Source organism: Lontra canadensis, unplaced genomic scaffold (assembly GCF_010015895.1).
Source record: "Lontra canadensis isolate GAN:19392208 unplaced genomic scaffold, GSC_riverotter_1.0 scaffold7, whole genome shotgun sequence".
Taxonomy (NCBI): domain Eukaryota; kingdom Metazoa; phylum Chordata; class Mammalia; order Carnivora; family Mustelidae; genus Lontra; species Lontra canadensis.
Window position 1 is genome coordinate 37,464,719 of NW_022631001.1, and position 18,048 is coordinate 37,482,766.

Genomic DNA, 18,048 nt, shown 5'->3' on the forward strand with positions numbered 1-18,048 from the left:
AATGGGGAGAAAACACCACAAATCTGCACATGGAGTGCCACGGTAAAATTTTTTCAAAAAAAAAAAAAAAATTCCTGGGAGAATGACAACAGTATACATATAAAAGAACAAAAATCTGGGGTGCCTGGGTGGCTCAGTGGGTTAAGCCTCTGCCTTCAGCTCAGGTCGTGATCTCAGGGTCCTGGGATTGAGCCCCACATCGGGCTCTTTGCTCAGCAGGGAACCTGTTTCCCCCTCTCTCTGCCTCTCTGCCTACTTGTGATCTCTGTCAAATAAATAAATGAAACCTTTAAAAAAAATTAAAAAAAATCCAACTGGCATCATATTTTAGCAACAATGGATGCTCGAGGGTACTGAAATTAACAAATATTGGATGCTTACTGGGGGAGAGGCACTATTCTAGGCATCATTACTGAACAAAACAGACCAAAAAACATTTCTGCTCCCATAGAACGTACATTCCAGTAAAGGAAGAAGAAGAGTAAAGAGTGTATGTGGGAGGCAGAGAGAGAGACGATTATGATGTCTGAGCTAGGAAAGAAGTAACCCGGGGGGGGGATGGGGATGGGGAGTGCTGGCCTAAAGATACTATTTTCAAGTTAGATTTCTGTATCCCGCTAAGCTACAGCTGAGTTTAAGAGCAAAAATGAAGAGAATCTCAGATATACAGAGGTGAAATAAATCATGTACCCACTCACCCCTAGAAAGTCACCTGAAAAACATGTCTTAGCAAAACAAGAGTGATAAGGAAGACAAAGGATCTTAGAAGATACAGGGTTATCAGAAATTTTTGAACAAACCCAGAACTTCAGGATAAAGGAGTCCTGTTCATCTTGACTATGTCTTTAAGGAGAAATACCTTCTCTCTTCCCCCCGCCCCCCCATTTAAAACTAGCTGCTTTTTTTCCCTGTAGCACCTGAGTTACTACCTTTATTGGATTTTTTAAGTTAAGAATTTTTTTACATGAAAACAATTTTTCTTAATCCAAGATTTTTCACTTTCTGGAAGTACCCTCTTTAATCTCATGAGTATAATCTAGTTACTTTTTAATGTTTCCTCCTGTCTCTCGTTTCAAAAGGGGACATTTGGTCAGATTTGTCAGCCTCTTCCTTTTTGTGATCTAAGTCTTTGCTACGTCTGATGGGCTTTCTTTTCATTTATCGAAAGGTGTTTATTATTTGTTAAGATTTATTCTGTCAGTTTGTATTAAACCCTGTTTCATCTTTCCAACTCAAAAAGAGGGTAAAAAGCAGTTTGGGATCACCTAATTTGCTTTGCCAAATTGAAGATGTGCCTGTGATGCGAAGGAAGGGGATCCCTTAGCTGGAGAAAGCAGGGATCAAGATGCTTTAGCACAAAGTCCAAGCATGTCAGTTACTGCAGCTCCAAACTAGCTGGGCGTGGTCTTCTGTCTCCGTCATCGAAGAGCCCTCAGTAAATGCCCGCTGAGGCTTACTGTTTTACCTGGAATGGTTTTCTCACCAAGTTTAGGGTTGGTTTATTGTTCCCGTCTTCAGCCAGTATTCTTCCTAAAGTGGAACAGACATTTGTCTCCTACTTACTGCTCCATGATTGTTTGCCTCTCCTTATCTGGGAGGTCGTGGGTTTACTGGGGCCCAGCAGGGGACTTCCTCCACTTACTCCCCAGGTGGGTTTTTCCTTCTCATGTGTTAACTTAGTTGACCTCTCCTCAATCCAGTCCCACTTTCCCCATGTATCTGAAGTTTCCAGTATGGTGATAACATCTAGATTTTAATATCGACTCAGATTTTTCCCCCCTATTGTATATTTCTTTGGTAATTTCAAAGGGCAGTTTGAATGGTGAAGAAATTCTGAACTTACTTCTTTTACTGATGTTGCTAGCCAAGAGTTTATTAAGTCAGCTAGCTGGATAGGACACTTATTATATATTGTGCTATACTGAGCTGGAAGTTTGATGACTTCTTCCTGAACAGACAAAGCTGTTCTAATAATTTACCAGTTTTCATCAGATTTGACTATGAATTAATGAATTCACTATTAAATATAAATCAACCCTTTAGGGAGTCTTTGAAGCTTATTCTTTCTCTTTGAGCTTGATGTTTGGAAGTTGTAAGAAGGCTAGTATAAAATGCCTTTTGTTTTGACCTATAACTGATAATTTAACAATGTGTTAATTTGAAGGCACACAGCATGTTCATTTGATACACACGTCACTGTAATACTACCATCATGTCCCCTAATAGCCTTTTTTATGGTGAGTACATTTAAGATCTAGTCTCTTAGCAACTTTCCAAGTATATAATATAGTACTATTAACTGTAATAATACTATTAACTATAATCACGGTGCTGGGCGTTAGATCGCCAAAACTTTTCCATCCTATAACTGGAAGTTTGTACCCTTTGACCAACATCTCTCCAATTCCCCCACCCTCTGGTAAACTTGTCTGTGTTTCCATGAGTTCACCTTTTTAGGATTCCACATATAAGAAGTACCATACAGTATCTTTTTTGATTCAACTCACTTAGCATCGTGCTCTCAAGGTCCATCCATGTTGTCTCAAATGGCAGGATTACCTACCTTCTTTCTCATGGCTAAATAAATATTGCATCTCTCTCTCTCACACACATACACCCCCCACATCTTTATCCATTCATCCACTGATGAATGATCACAGTGAACCAGGTCATGAACTGACTGTTGGAGTTCCAGGAAAGATGGTCTTTGGATTGAAGGGGTTCAGCAGGTGCCAGAGAAGTTGAATTGGGAGAAAACACCAAAAATCTGCACATGGAGTACCATGGTAAAATTAAAAAAAAAAAAAAAAAATTCCTGAGAGAATGACAACAGCATACATATAAAAGAACAAAAATCCAACTAGCACCGTATTTTAGCAAATTTGACAGAGAAATGCAGCAAGAGAGGGAACAGAAGCAGGGGGAATGGGAGAGGGAGAAGCAGCTTCCCACTGAGGAGGGATCCCAACGTGGGGCTCGATCCCAGGACCTTGGGATCATGACCTGAACCGAAGGCAGACACTTAATGACTGAGCCTCCCAGGTGCCCCTAAGCCACTGGTTAAGTCTGTATTCCAAAGTTCTAGAGTAGTGAGGGTCTTGCACTGAAATGAGGTGGAGTAGCACACCAGCTGAACCAAGGGATGTGTTTTTACCTGTTTCATGTTTCTCTTATTCCTGGGCACTGTGTCAGGGTCGGAATGTGGGAATGTGTCCTTCAGGGACATGCAGGATTCTTGCTCATCAGGGACAGTGCTCCTGCTTCCTTGTCTTTGGTCATCAGCACCTTGGATTGCATGCTAGCTGAAGACGAGAAGCATGTCCCTAAACCTGCTCTCTAATGACTTCACTGACAGCAGCTTTATCTAAGAAGGTTCATGGATTCAGTGAAGTAGACCTCAAATTTCAGCTTTACACCTTTTTAAAGATTTTATTTACTTATTTGACAGAGAGATCACAAGTAGGCAGAAAGACAGGCAGAGAGAGGGGGAAGCAGACTCCCCATTGAGCAGAGAGCCTGATGCGGGGCTCAATCCCAGGACCCTGAGATCATGAGCTAAGCTGAAGGCAGAGACTTAACCCACTGAGCCACCCAGGTGCCCGTCAGCTTTACATCTTTTGAGGGCAGCATGGTATCTGGGAAGATGAACTTTGGAGCGAATTGCCCTTTCACTTACTAGATGTATCTGCCGGAGAGGTATGCCTTACCCTTTTGGTACTTCAGTAAACCCATTTAGAAAATTATCACAACCCTTCTTCACAAATATTAAAATGCTGAGCATAGAGTAACTACTCATTGTTTATATTCTTCTAGCCTAACTCTGTTTATTATTAAAGATTAGTATCTCTGAGATGCCTGACTCCTTCTTATTACTTTTCAGGCAGTTTTGTACAACGACAGATCTGTTCTAGAAAATCATCATGCTGCATCAGCTTGGAATCTGTATCTCTCTCGCCCAGAATACAACTTCCTTCTTAATCTTGATCATGTGGAATTCAAGCGTTTTCGTTTTTTAGTAATTGAAGCAATCCTTGCTACAGATCTTAAAAAGCATTTTGATTTCCTTGCTGAATTCAATGCCAAGGTTTGTGATACAACTTAGTGTCTGGTTTTACTGATGGAAATCACTATTGTATTACGGATAAGTTTTTTTTTATATAATGTTAAGTTAGAATTAATACTACTCATAAAGTAATAATACCTGATGGGAGTTGATATAGGTGTCAATATTTTTTAAAATAACTTTTTATTATAACACGTCCTAACCATACTATCACTTGCTACCTTTCGATATGTAGACTTACAACTTTCTTTCTCGTGGTGATAAGCCAATTCATGATGTCAAAAGCTTTTAGAGGCACATTGGAGAAAGTTGTGCAGCCATGTAAGGTACTTTGTGAAATTGAAGATGTTTCTCAGAAGCCAGTTAATGCTTCCCTCACTTCTCCTATTAATCCCTTCTTTCTGTTCGTGTTAAACTGGCTGGTGTGGGTGAGAAGCACCCTCCACTCTTCCACTAGAGAATAATGCGTTCATCAGACAACTGCCTGGGATCTGCCCTGCATGGGCAGTAGCGCCAGCTAAGAATGAGTAGAGAACAGGTGAAGTGCCCGCGGTCAGGAATTCACATTAGTATTGAGAAACACTGCCCTCCGGTGACAGGGGTGGAGAACTGCTGAGAACCACCACTTTATAGATGTTGTGAAGGAAGGGTGCTCCCTCTTTGGCCGGCAGGAAGCCTTTGTTTCCTTGAGGACATTTGTGACGTAAAGGAAAGGTGTACCCTCAGGGTAGAGGAACTGATAACAAAGGAATACTAGATTTAACCCCCTGGGTGGAGACCCTATATGGGGCTGTCTTGATATTAATAATATACTTCCCAAAAAAAAGATCAGCAAGAAATCCATATGCCTTTAAAATTATTTTATGGTTGTGGAGCTCTGTTAACTTTTATTTAATAATAAAATTCATTTAAGTGCTAAGAGTCGTAGAAGTTTTCACAGGTAAAAGATCACCTAGTCCAATGCTCTTGAATCTGTGCTTCTCGGAGATTTCTATTCCACAGTCTCCCAGGAAAATGCCCTGAGTGGGGCTCTGGATCTCCTACATGGTTTCAATCCAAAACGCTCTCCTTTCAAGTGTTTGATAGTGGTGGTCTACATAAATTTTCCTTTGACAAAAAGGGTTTGGTGCCCAAAAATCTATCCTCAAACCAAAGTTCAGAAGCCACTGATCTGGCCCATTTATTTCATTCTTTTACAAAAGGAAATTTGAGTTTTTGAAAGGCAGAGTAATTCTCCTAATTAGTGATGATAATTATATTTAAATAACCATGTTAGTATTTAACATTTACTGTGAACAAGGCATTTTTTGTTTATTAATCCTCATGGTAATATGGCTAGATTGGTACTACTTTTCTTGTTTTAGAGATGAAGAGAGTTAGATTCAAGGAGGATAAGTGATTTTTCTATTATTACACAATGAGTAAATCATTGATTCAGGATTTAAAACCAGAGGGATCAGCTTTTAAGACGTGTGTTCTTTCAACTGTATCATATTTTCCTTTCACAGATGAAGCCTACTTACTTCTCTGTAGGTCCTAAGTGTTCTTTTTTAAAGTAGAATTAGTTACAATTTTTAAATGATTTATCGATGTTTTGCATATACATATAAATATAGTGTTTATTATATATTAACATGTTATATGTACGTTACAATTTTCCGTGGTAATCACAAATATTGAAACCCATGGTTATGTTTTTATGGTGTTCTGCCTCCAGTGAAACAAAATTATGACACTTCAAAGGGAAATTTAACCCATATTCCTTCCTGTAATTTAGACAGGAAGCAGTTTTAAGATAATTTGGTTTAAAAAAACAAAACAAAAAACAAAACTGTGCCCTCAGAACCTAAAATAACTGTTTTTCCAAAATAGGCCAACGATGTAAACAGTAGTGGTATAGAATGGAGCAATGAGAATGATCGCCTCTTAGTATGCCAAGTGTGCATCAAACTGGCAGACATCAACGGCCCCGCGAAAGTTCGGGACTTGCATTTGAAATGGACAGAAGGCATTGTCAATGAGTTTTATGAGCAGGTAAGTTCAATGTGAGACGGGCGGGATTTTTGAGAGCTGCCCTCTGAAGGCATTAGTTTTTGGATTTGGATAGCTACATTAAATGTTGGAAGCCTGGTTACTTTGACCAAAAACAGTTAGAAATTGTAGAATTTGCGCTGCTCTTAGTATTTTCTCAGCTCTTTTTCACTGATAAAAATTTTAAAAATACCTCATTCCCAACTGACATGGGTTGAATGTCCCTTGAGGCTACAGGTCAGGGCTCTTTTAAAACCCTGAGTGCCCATGACTTAGGATAGTTTATTTCCAGATAAAACTGTTTTTAATTGATTCAGGGTGTACTTGGATTATATTTAGAGACTATCAACCCGTTTTCAACTCTGCTGTAGAAAGACTGCCTGCCTGCCTTAGAAACATCAACTGGGTAAAAGTCCTGGTTGTGGCGGGGGTAGGCAGCTCGACATTTGAGGGCTAGAAATGGGGATAAAGTAGGTTTTTCGTGGTTTTTAAAGATTCAGAGATAAAAACAAGCTCTTCCCAGTTTTAAAATCTTTCAAATACTACTCCTGTAAGGGAACTCAATTTTGCGTGCCCCACATGCAGCGAAGCTGGTCACAGAGAGGCTGAATGTGCATCAAGGAGTTCGCCTGAGAGGCGGCCGCACCTGGAATGGCAGGCCTCAGATTTGGCTTCTCACAGCGGGAGAGTCGGGAACACGTAAAGGCAAATGAAAAGGATGTGTGTACATGGGAGAAGAGCTGTGTGATGGCAGAAGTCAAGGAAAGGAAGTTAAGAAGTAGGGAAGGGTCGCAGTGGAAACATGGTAGCAAGCTGCGTGCCAAGAACAAACAGATTCAGGTAAAAAGGTACAGTTAACATAAAAAGTTAAGCATTACAAAACCTCTGGTTACTGGTTTCAGTACCACTTTGCAGAATCTTTGTCTCTTTTTTTTTGGTCCAATTCTTAAGCTCCCTATGATGTAGAGGTATATGGATCTGCTTACAAGCCAGCATTTCATTATCTCCAAATTACCAGATACATCTTGACTTTGGAGCTGCGTTCCTTGGGAATCCTTGTTGACCCTAATAATCAGGCAAGATCAAGAAGTCTACCAAATGAGGCCTTTGAGACAGAGTTTTCTTACCATGAGTTGCTTCTCCAGCAGGGGTGATGAACTTGACCCCATAAACTGTGCATACTTACCCATTCTACCTTGTTACATCCGGGGTGTATTGAATAGTGAATGTGTAGTGTCTTTCACCCACCCTAGGGCTGTTTACAAGTTATAAAACACTGTGCCGTGAAAAAAACATGGGAATACATAAGGATCCAAGATTATTAATATTTTACCATTTCGATACATTTGAACTAAATTATATATAATTTGGAGATGAAAATGGTTATAAATATTCACCCAGAGATTATAATATACTATTTGCATGTTACCATCTTCATTCTCAAAGATGGCTGAAGCCGGCCTTGGGCTTCAGCTCATATTCACAAAAGATGAATTTTACATTAAGGAAAGCGCCATCTTTATATTATCTGTGCAAACAGAAGTAACAAAAAAGTAGTAGTAGTATATGCCAACTTTAGAAGACTCACTAATTCAAAGAACATTAGGAAAGTTCAGTTAGACCCAATTTATGATATATATATATATATTTTTTTTTTAAGATTTATTTATTTATTTGACAGACAGAGATCACAATTAGAGAGAAAGGGAAGCAGGCTCCCTGCTGAGCAGAGAGCCTGATGTGGGGCTGGATCCCAGGACCCTGGGATCATGACCTAAGCCGAAGGCAGAGGCTTTAACCCACTGAGCCACCCAGGCACCCCTATTTATAATATATTTTTAAAGGATATAGAATTCTTATTAAAGTGGGAAAACATGCTTGAGGTTGAAGCCTGGGTTCTCTTCTTCACTGGCAATGTGACCTTAGGTAAGTTACTTGACCTCTCTGTGCCTCAGTTTCTTCACTGATAAAATAGGAATTTTTTTTTAATTATTATTTTTTAAAGATTCTATTTATTTATTTGACAGACAGAGATCACAAGTAAGCAGAGAGACAGGCAGAGAGAGAGGAGGAAGCAGGTTTCCTTGCTGAGCAGAGAGCCTGATGTGGGGCTTGATCCCAGGACCCTAGGATCATGACCTGAGCCGAAGGCAGAGACTTTAACCCACTGAGCCACCCAGGCGCCCCAAATAGGAATATTTGATGGTATCTAGTTCATAAGGTTACTATAAGAATTAGGTGAATTAATTTAAGTTCTTAGAACAGTTCCTGACATGTAAGTGCTCAATAAACGCCAGCTACTATAATTCCAGACCTGTCACAAAAAAACGTTATTTCAGACAGTTTTACTTAATCTTTGTAAGTTTCATTATTCATATGTTAAAGGAGAAAAAGGTCATCTGACATCCTACCACACAGAGTCGTCTTGAAGGCTTTTGCAATCTGGTTATGCTATTAAGCATCCTTCAGATATGGATGCAAAATTCTAATCTTGCTGAACTTTTTATTATCTTAATTATCCTGTCTTTATATCCTTATAGCCATTTAAGTACCATGGGCTAAAAAAAAGCGAAACTTCTATTAAAAAAAAAAGCCGAACTTACGAAATTCTAGAATCCTGTGGATAAACCCAACTGAGGCTTGTTTTTTCTTTTCTTTTTCTGTAAACAACAGTTTTCTTCCTCACAGAAGGTAAAATCATAGATTTTTTTTGATAATGGGCCAGTCACTAGAAGAGTTTCTGGTTGTTTCCATAGGACAGGTTGCCTCATCAGAGATAGACGTTGCTTGCCCACGGTTCATTCTGGACTTTATACATTCCCCACCAGTTCAGACACTAGGAACCAAAAGGTCGATAGGACCATTTGGGGAATCCTCAGTACTGTGCCAAATACTTGATACAACATTGCTTTTCGTCCTTGTAAGCAAGCTTGTAAAGTAGATTATTAAGATTTTACACCTGAAATGGGCATAGAGCATGCTCCACACCACAGAGGTAGAAAGTAGCAAGAGCAGGGTTTGAAAACCGCATCTGTCTGATCTCAAATTATACTCCCTGAAGCCCTGGAGACCACAGGGGAGGGTGTCGGCGGGCAGACGGTTGGACCCGGACTCCTCACCTCAGCCTCGTCTCAGCCGCCCATACCTCTGCTTCTGCTCTTAGAAACGGGTAGGGTGCTGAAAGGCTTTTGCAAAATTCAACTCTGGGCATTTAAGGTACAACAACTTGCTGATACCATCTCCCCCTAGAGAAAGAGACATAAACTTTTTCAGGTTGTTAGATTTGTTGTTTTGTGTGTGTGTGTGTGTATGTGTTTTTCTTGTTCACTGAACATTAATCATGCTGGTTGACTGGTGAGGTGTGAACGTCTTACTTAGGATTTCTCAAGATATCTGAGATATTCTTACAGTTGAAATGACAGAGTAATTAGACACTTCTTTGTAAAAATTATTTTGATGTAGACTGCATATTAAAAAAACCACAGGATAATATTAATAGGAAAGCTCAGTGGTTATTCTTTCAACAGTTCAAAATGTACTTTTCTTTTTAAAATGATTAGGGAGATGAAGAAGCAAACCTTGGCTTGCCCATCAGTCCCTTCATGGATCGTTCTTCACCTCAACTAGCAAAACTCCAAGAATCTTTCATCACCCACATTGTGGGTCCTCTGTGTAACTCCTACGACGCTGCTGGCTTGCTGCCGGGTCAGTGGGTAGAAGCAGAAGAGGACGAGGACACTGAGAGTTGTTACGATGAGGAAGATGGTGAAGAATTAGATACAGATGATGAAGAAATAGAAGACAGTCTAAATCCTAGTAAGAATATAGGGATGCTGTGATTTCTTAAATGGATATTTACAATTAGTAACATTAAGTTTGGATCTCTGTTTTTGGGGGTTGTTTTGTTTTAGAGAGAGGGTGAGGGAGAATCCCAAGCGGGACTTGATCTCACAACCCCATGATCATGACCTGAGCTGAACTCAAGAGTCGGATGCTTAACCAGCTAATAAGCCCCTGGATCTTTAAGATACAGATTCAGGAGTTGTGTCTTGAGTAACTACTCTGAGTGTTCAGGTTGAATGGGCTCTTGAGTCACTCCTGCATGGTGGGGGACGTGCTCACATGGTCACACTCGGTCTTTGTCTCTTCGGGGCCAGTCTGCTGTAGGAGGCCCCGCCTTTGCACGCTCCGTAGGGCTGTCACCATGTCTGACTTGGTGAGGTGAGGTGCTTCGTGTGGCTAGTGCACCCACACCTGCTAATCTGCCTTCCTAGTGTCTGGGAAGGTGGATCACAACAGTTGGGAGAAGAGAAAACATAGCTTCTCTAGCTCTAAGGGGAGAAGCAAGTGTAGGGCTCTGATGGACTTGAATTGCCAAACTGTAGGGACATAGTTTTCTATACAAAGCAGTGACTATAAATGAGAAAAAAAATTTTGTCACCGTTGTAGCTATAAATGAAATCAGTTATTTGCTCTTTAAACTAGAATTGAAGGGGGCACCTGGGTAGCTCAGTTGGTTAAGTGTCTGCCTTTGGCTCAGGCCATGACCTCAGGGTCCTGAGATCAAGTCCCACATCAGGCTCTCTGCTTAGTGGGGATCCTGCTTCCCCCTCTCCCTCTGCTGCTCCCCTGCTTGTGCTCTCTCCCTTTCTCTCCTGCTCTCCGTCAAGTAAAGTAGAATTTAAATTATATCTAGCATTCCAGGCATGCTCTAAATGAGAACAGATAACATAATTCCGAAGAACTGCCCCCACCCCCCAGCTGTGTTCAGGGACACCATCAGGAAGAATAGTCGTCGTCTGCCTCTACCCTCTCAGCATCATCATGGACAAGCTGACTGGCTTCCAAAAATTATTTATATTCACTGAAACCTTGGTAATGGTGTTTAATTCAATACCTAAAATCCTAAAAAGGTTGTTGAACTTCACATTGCTATTTATCACTTGAAACTTTAGGACCCCTCCTCCCCTCGCACTCCACCCAGTCTTCCCTGGTCCCCTTCTCTGCTTTATTTTCATCTGATAAAAACACCAGCTCACGCTTCCCTTCTCCTGTTGCTTACCTGGGTCTTTCCATTAGAATATGGGCTCCACAGTGCAGATTATTTCCGTCTTAATGTTCATTACTACAACCCCGGTGCCTGAAATAAGTGCCTGGAACGTAACAGGCACTCACAAGTTTAGTGAATGAACAAGGGGACTGTACTGCTACGATCACGATATATTGCTTTTTAAATTTCACAGAACCGCAAAGGAGGAAAGGCAGTCGGCAAATATTTTGTCAGCTCATGCACCACCTCACTGAGAACCACAAGATATGGAAGGAAATGATAGAGGAAGAAGAGAAATGTAAAGCTGATGGGAATAAACTGCAGGTGGAAAATCCTTCCTTACCTCAAGCAGATGACATTCAGGTCATTGAAGAAGCAGATGAAGAGGAGGAGAGGCCGTTGGAATGAGAGAAAAGGCATATGGAAGAAGCCTGGAGGGCTGTGCCCGGGGTCAGTGTGCGGACCATTCCTGTGGGGACAGGCCCAGCCACTGTGAGAGGCTCCTCGCCACGCAGACTCTGCATGTACCCTTGGTGCACGGCTCCCGCTGACCTGTGTCGTGAAGCTGTGCCTGGACGCCTTCACTGGTACACCAGTGCTCTGTCGTAATGATGCTTTGCTGGGTAGTAAGCACTTCCTTTTCATGAATGGTAGCTAGAACTAAAAATTCAAGTGACTTCAGTTTCCAAAGTGGCCAGAACTTTTTGCTTTCATGAAAACGGGATTCCTATTGTTTTTTTTCCCGAACATGTCCTTTAGGTCTTCGAACATTTTGGCGGGGGGCGGGGGGGGAAGTCTGTGCCCATCTAAAAAGGAATCCAGTGTTGCCTTTCCGAGGGGCCTGTTCAGTGCAAGAACTGCTTAGAGCTGTGCTCCCAGCTGCGTTTATCCATGAAAAACTGAGTGACCTTCGTTAAGTATAACAGAATCCAGGTGCATCGATCTCTGATGCTTCTTCTTACTGTTGTGTGTCACCTACTATGTGTGTTCGATTTCTGCTCAAAGTATTCAGGTTTGCCGTGGACATCAGAAGTCTGAGTTCCAGTCTCACTGACTTAACATCCCATGCTTGAATTTTTAAAGCTGTTTCGGGTGTAACAATGACGGGATTTTCTTCAAAATCAAAAATGGTTCTTACTACTGTTGCTCAGGATTCATACTTTTAAACATTTAGTTAATATAAACACAGATTTGTCCAGAAGGAAAAGGAATTGTCCTAAAGATGTTAACCTTTTAGGAAATGAGCATTATTCCTTATTAGATAAATTCAAGTCTAATCAAAGAAAGAGGAGGAGCTCCGAAAGCCACAGCGAATAATTGGATTATGTGCTTCTGTCCGGATCCTATGTTAGGTGTCACGTGTTTAGTCACTGTAAAACTGATGCCCATCCTTGTTCATTTCCTGCTGCCTTGAGACTACATGACAGAAGTGACCTAGGACTACTGAGTTCTGCTAACCCAACTGTGAGTCTAATTAACAAAAAATGGTAGGAATTCTTAACTGCAAAGAAAATGGACCGTATTTACAATGTTCATGAACTCCTTGGGTACAGATATGTACCTGAGTCGTGAAAGATTGTGGATGATCTAAAGAATAGCCTAAATGCTAACAGGATGGGAGACTAAATTATTTTTTCTTGGAGACCATATTTTGGATCTATGGCTTTTTAGATACTAAAACCATTAATTTTCTAAGATGATTTCTTTTAAGTGTAATGTCAGGCAGTTTCTTACCTACCTAGAATATTTGGCATTTCTCAAAGATATTAAAGATCTTTAGAAGTGTTAGAAGTTTTGATTTTGTATAATATTGAATGGATCACCAAGCTTTATTTATTAGACATGTTGAGTGTGAAGTTCCTTCCTGCCACTTTTGCTACCACTGCCACATAATTTGTAACCTGGTCGCACATTACTGAGTAATAAAATTTTAACTAATTTATTGAGTTTGCACTTTAAATGTATATATCCTGGGCTCTTATTTCCCTGGTGTACATTTTGCATCCGGCATAAGTATATTTCTGCTATTGGAAAGTACACATGTATAAATTCGCATGTGCACATATGCATAATGAGACTCAGATTTCCTATTAAAATTTTGTATGGGGGTTAGGGTATGTATTTTCTCAAAAGGAATGTTTTTCATTAAAAATGCTATTACTGAGAACTCATTTTTAAATAATTTAACTTTTAAATTTATCCTTTGTTAAATAATTGACATATTAAAATAGACCAAACACTAAGAAGTATCCTAGCTGAAGCAAATTCATAAACTTTAAGAAATGAATCTGACTATATTAAGTATACACAGTGCTATTAAATGCAATCTTACTTGAAAAGTTGCCAGAAGGGATGCCTGGGTGGCTCAGTCCATTAAGCATCTGCCTTTGGCTCAGGTCATGATCTTGGAGTCCAGGGATCAAGTCAGGAGCCTGCTTCTCCCTCTGCCTGCCACTTCCCATGCTTGTGCTCTCTCTGACAAATAAATAAAATCTGTTAAAAAAAAATTAACATAAGCCAAATTACATATTCTATTTTGGTTACTACTGAACCAGATTAATTTTATTATAATTTTCATCATGAATTTGCTATTGTATTAACTCACTGGTCTTGGAAATAATTTTGTAGTGCTGTAGCTGTGTGCTTACCCATACTTTCTTTTTCCATATAAAAACAAAATATTTTTAAAGTTATTTCCTGATTTGAAGGCTATTTCCTGCTATTTTTTATTGGTGCTATTCGCCTTTTCTATTTTTGTAAGACTCCTGTAAATTCTAGCATTGCCGAAGTAAAAAATTTCCTCTCTCTCGATTGCATCTCATAGGAATGAACTTCACAAAAGAGATGAATAGGGGCGCTTGGGTGGCTCAGTGGGTTAAGCCTCTGCCTTCAGCTCAGGTCATAATCCCAGGGTCCTGGGATCGAACCCCACATCGGGCCCTCTGCTAGCAGGGAGCCTGCTTCCCCCTCTCTCTCTGCCTGCCTCTCCGCCTACTTGTGATCGATTTCTCTCCATGTCAAATAAATAAAATCTAAAAAAAATTTTAAAAAAATGAATAAAGCCAACCCTGGTTTCTTACAGTTGCCAGGCTGATCGGAGCAGCTCTAGAGACTGGACAGGGGTGGTGACTGGCCCGTGGAGCGGGGATGAACAGCTTCCCATAGGCAAGAATTACGATTTACCTTGGAGGTAATTGGTTGTGGACAGAGATTAACAGTGTGTGTAAAGGCCCAGAAAAGGACGCATCCCCACTTTAGAGGAGCCAAATGAGGTTGAGGGTGGCTGGCGGGGAGGGGCACAGAGACGATGGCTACTGAAGGGCTTGGTAAAGCATGACATGCCATTAAACTTTTTTCCTCAAGGAAATGGGGAACTGAAAAAGGTTTTTTTGTTTGTTTTGTTTTGTTTTAAGAGTTTATTTATTTACTTGACAGACGGAAATCACAAGTAGGCAGAGAGGCAGGCAGAGAGAGCTGAAGAAGTTTTAATCCGGAGGAGTGACCTGATTACACTTACATTTTATGAAGATCATTCAAAACGTACTACGTCAGATGGAAGAATGGCATTAGACGTGGGGAGAGGTCTCCCTGATCTGGACATGGAAAGATTATAGGACAACAGAGAAGTGAGTAGACTGTTGATTGAGGTGGAGACTCTGTTTACCCTGATGACTGCTGGGGGAGGAAGAACATAGGGACTTTCTGATTTCTGCTTCAGGCGATTGTCCGTGTCATTCACTGTGAGAGGATATACCAGAGTAGACTGTGCATGAGGTGGAGGGGCAGGGGTGCGTGTGTATCCGATTGGTTCTCTTTCTCTGGAGAACTTTGATAAAAGTCGCCAAACACAAGGAAACAACCCCAAAGGAGAATGGCAGAAATAAATAGCAGATTTAGGCTACCAATGACTGCAGATGCTGCATTGCCTTATCAAAAAAATATGAAATAACCATGCATGAAATGTTGAAGGGAATAAGATTCAGAATGACAAAAAATGAGCGAGGTGCAAGGGCAACTAGCTGGCTCAGCTGGTAGAACTTGTGCCTTCATCTCAGGGTTTTGAGTTCAAGAGCCATGTTGGGCATGGAACATAAGGAAAAAATAAAATTCACCAGGTACAGATGGCCACAAGACAGATGACAACTTTTCAGTTTCCAAAAATGGAAGCCAGAAGTCACTACAACATTTTCTACTAAGTGCTGAGGGGGGTGGGGAAATAAATAAGTCTGTCAACTTAATCACCAAAACTGAGGCTAAAATAGACATTTTCAGATAAACACTGATTTTTCCTATCAACAGACCTAACCTAATGAAATTTTTAGAACAGTGCTTCTAAAGCTTACTGTAATGCACATAAAAATCATTCTGCGATCCGGTTAAAATGCTTATTCTGACCTAGTGAATTTGTAGTGGACCTCAGGAGTCTGTATTTTTTTTTTTTTAAGATTTTATTTATTTGAGATAGAACAAGAGTGAGACAGTACAAGCACGAGGAGCAGCAAGCAGAGAGAGAAGCAGACTCCCTGCTAAGCAGAGAGCCCGTTAAGGGGCTTAATCCCAGGACCCTGGGATCATGACCTGAGCCAAAGGCAGAGGCTTAACTAACTGAGCCCCTCAGGCGCCCCAGGAGTCTGTATTTCTTAAAAGTAGGTCCCTAAGAGCCTATTTTTTTAAAAAAAGTTCTCAGGCGAAGTAATGTTGGTGCTACTGGTCTGTTGACCACACTTAAGAGTAGCAATGTTTGAAAGTGTATACTTGAAAAAAGAAAAATGAGGGAAGATAGGCAATGCAAGAAGGAAAAGTAAACAGATTAATAATGTATTTAGATAAGTCTTAAATCATTCATTGTTTATATGAACTAAAAACTTGGGGCACCTGGGTGGCTCAGTCAGTTAAGCCTCTGCCTTCAGCTCAGGTCATGATCTCAGGGTCCTGGGATTTGAGCCCTGCATTGGGCTTTCTGCTCACCGGGGAGCCTGCTTCCCCCTCTCTCTGCCTGCCTGCCTCTCTGCCTACTTGTGATGTCTGTCTCTCTCTCTGTCAAATAAATAAAATCTTTAAAAAAATTATTTTCTAGGCCTTAAAATCCTGGATAACAACATGTCAATCAAGAGATAAAGTTAAGGGTCTTACATGCTTTCAAAATGGAAATTAAGATAGTAACTTTAGACTCTGTTAAATTAGGAAAAATTCTAAAATTAAGGAGAACTACTAAAGTTTTAAAAAAGCATATAACTTCTAAACTGATAGGGGAGTAAAAAAACTTGATCAAAATGTTGTAAATGAGAAAAGAAACAACAGGATAAATAGGGAGAAATAAAGCAGGAACAAATTTTAAAATATTTTAAATAATATTAAATAATTTTAAAATATCAATACTACAAGAAATATAAGTAGTCACTGTTTTGGATTGGCACATCTAATCTATCAGGATTTTTTTTAAGCCAGCATTTAGGTAGTACTTACAATGTACTAATGTTAAACAGTGTTCTTAGTGATTTGTGATTTGGTGTTAGTTTACATTATCACCACCCTTCTAAGGTAGACACTGTATTACTATCTCTGTTTTGTAAAGGAAATTTACCAGGTACATAAAATACAAGTACTTACCTAATGGTCTCAAAGATGCATAAGCCAAAAGTTGTTAGAACTACAGAGAAAAAAGAATGTCATTTTTACGATCTGGATGGAAGATTTAACACACTGAATAAGTTAAACCAAAAGTTAATAAAAATGTAAAAACAGCACAGTGAACAGTCTTATAAAACTCGACCACACACTTGTGTATAAAGCAAGTCCCAGTAAGTTTCAGAGTATATGTATCATATAAACCATGTTCTCAGACCACAAGGCTATTAGTCTTCGGTTATTTTTTGTTACCTATTTCTGTGTAAGCTTAACAGATTAAAGAAATTGCTCCTAAATAACTCCAGGCTAAATAAAGAAATCATAATGGGCACTTAAACGTAAGTAGAGGTGAACAATTAAAATACCTGTACTACTTTCCAAAAATTAACATGTAGTGAAAATGACACTTGAAAAGAAACTGAGGGCATTAGAGGTTTATATTAGAAAAAAAAAAAAAAAGGTTGGTAAGTTACTGAGCTAAGGATCTAGCTTAAGTTAGAAAAACAATACAGATACACTACATTAACCAAATGAAGGACAAAAATCATCTCAGTAGAGCAGAAAAACATAGGATAAAATTCACCATCTATTTATGATAACACCTCTAAACAAAGTGGGTAATGGAAGAAACATAAAGACCACGTATAGAAAAGCCCACAGCTAACCTAAAATAAAAACCAAAGATGCTACACTCACCACTTTTATTCAACACGGTATTGGAAGTCTAGCCAGAGCACTCAGAGAAAAAATGAAAACTTCCAATAAGAAAGGAAGAAGTTGGTGTGCCTGGGTGGCTCAGTGGGTTAAGGCCTCTGCCTTCGGCTCAGGTCATGGTCCCAGGGTCCTGGGATCAAGCCCCGCATCAGGCTCTCTGCTCAGCAGGGAGCCTGCTTCTTCCTCTCTCTGCCTGCCTCTCTGCCTACTTGTGATCTCTGTCAAATAAGTAAAATCTTTAAAAAAAAAAAAAAAAGAAGTAAAATGGTCTCTACTTACAGATGACACGATGTTATATACATATGGAAAACCCTAAAGACTTCACCAAAAAAAAAAAAAAGTTCAGTAAAGTTGGTGGGTGCAAAATAAAAAATTTCTTGCATTTCTATAAAATAATGAAATATCTGAGAAATTAATCCCATTTACAATTTCAAAGGAAATACATAGAACACAACTAAGGTGAACAACATAGGGGGGCACAGTTGCTGAAGCAACTGCCTCTTGGTAGATCCAGGTCAGGTCATGATCTCAGGCTTGTGAGACTGAGCCCGGTGACTGGTTC

At 40.0% G+C, this 18,048-nt stretch overlaps 1 protein-coding gene and 1 long non-coding RNA gene across 2 annotated transcripts in view; both read left to right on the plus strand.

Annotated features, from left to right (window-relative positions):
• Positions 1–11,603, plus strand: part of PDE3B (phosphodiesterase 3B) — a 179,685-nt gene extending 168,082 nt beyond the window's left edge. Inside the window, exons 13-16 of the mRNA XM_032853535.1 lie at positions 3,881–4,084; positions 5,936–6,097; positions 9,655–9,910; positions 11,338–11,603. Coding sequence (XP_032709426.1) covers positions 3,881–4,084; positions 5,936–6,097; positions 9,655–9,910; positions 11,338–11,552 — 837 coding nt within the window. The 3' untranslated portion in view covers positions 11,553–11,603. The remainder of the gene's footprint in view (positions 1–3,880; positions 4,085–5,935; positions 6,098–9,654; positions 9,911–11,337) is intronic.
• A 5,781-nt stretch (positions 11,604–17,384) lies between these two features.
• LOC116865430 lies at positions 17,385–17,825 on the plus strand. Its single transcript, XR_004382174.1, has 2 exons — positions 17,385–17,548; positions 17,744–17,825. It is a non-coding gene; the product is annotated as an uncharacterized LOC116865430 (long non-coding RNA).
• The last annotated feature ends 223 nt before the right edge of the window (positions 17,826–18,048 follow it).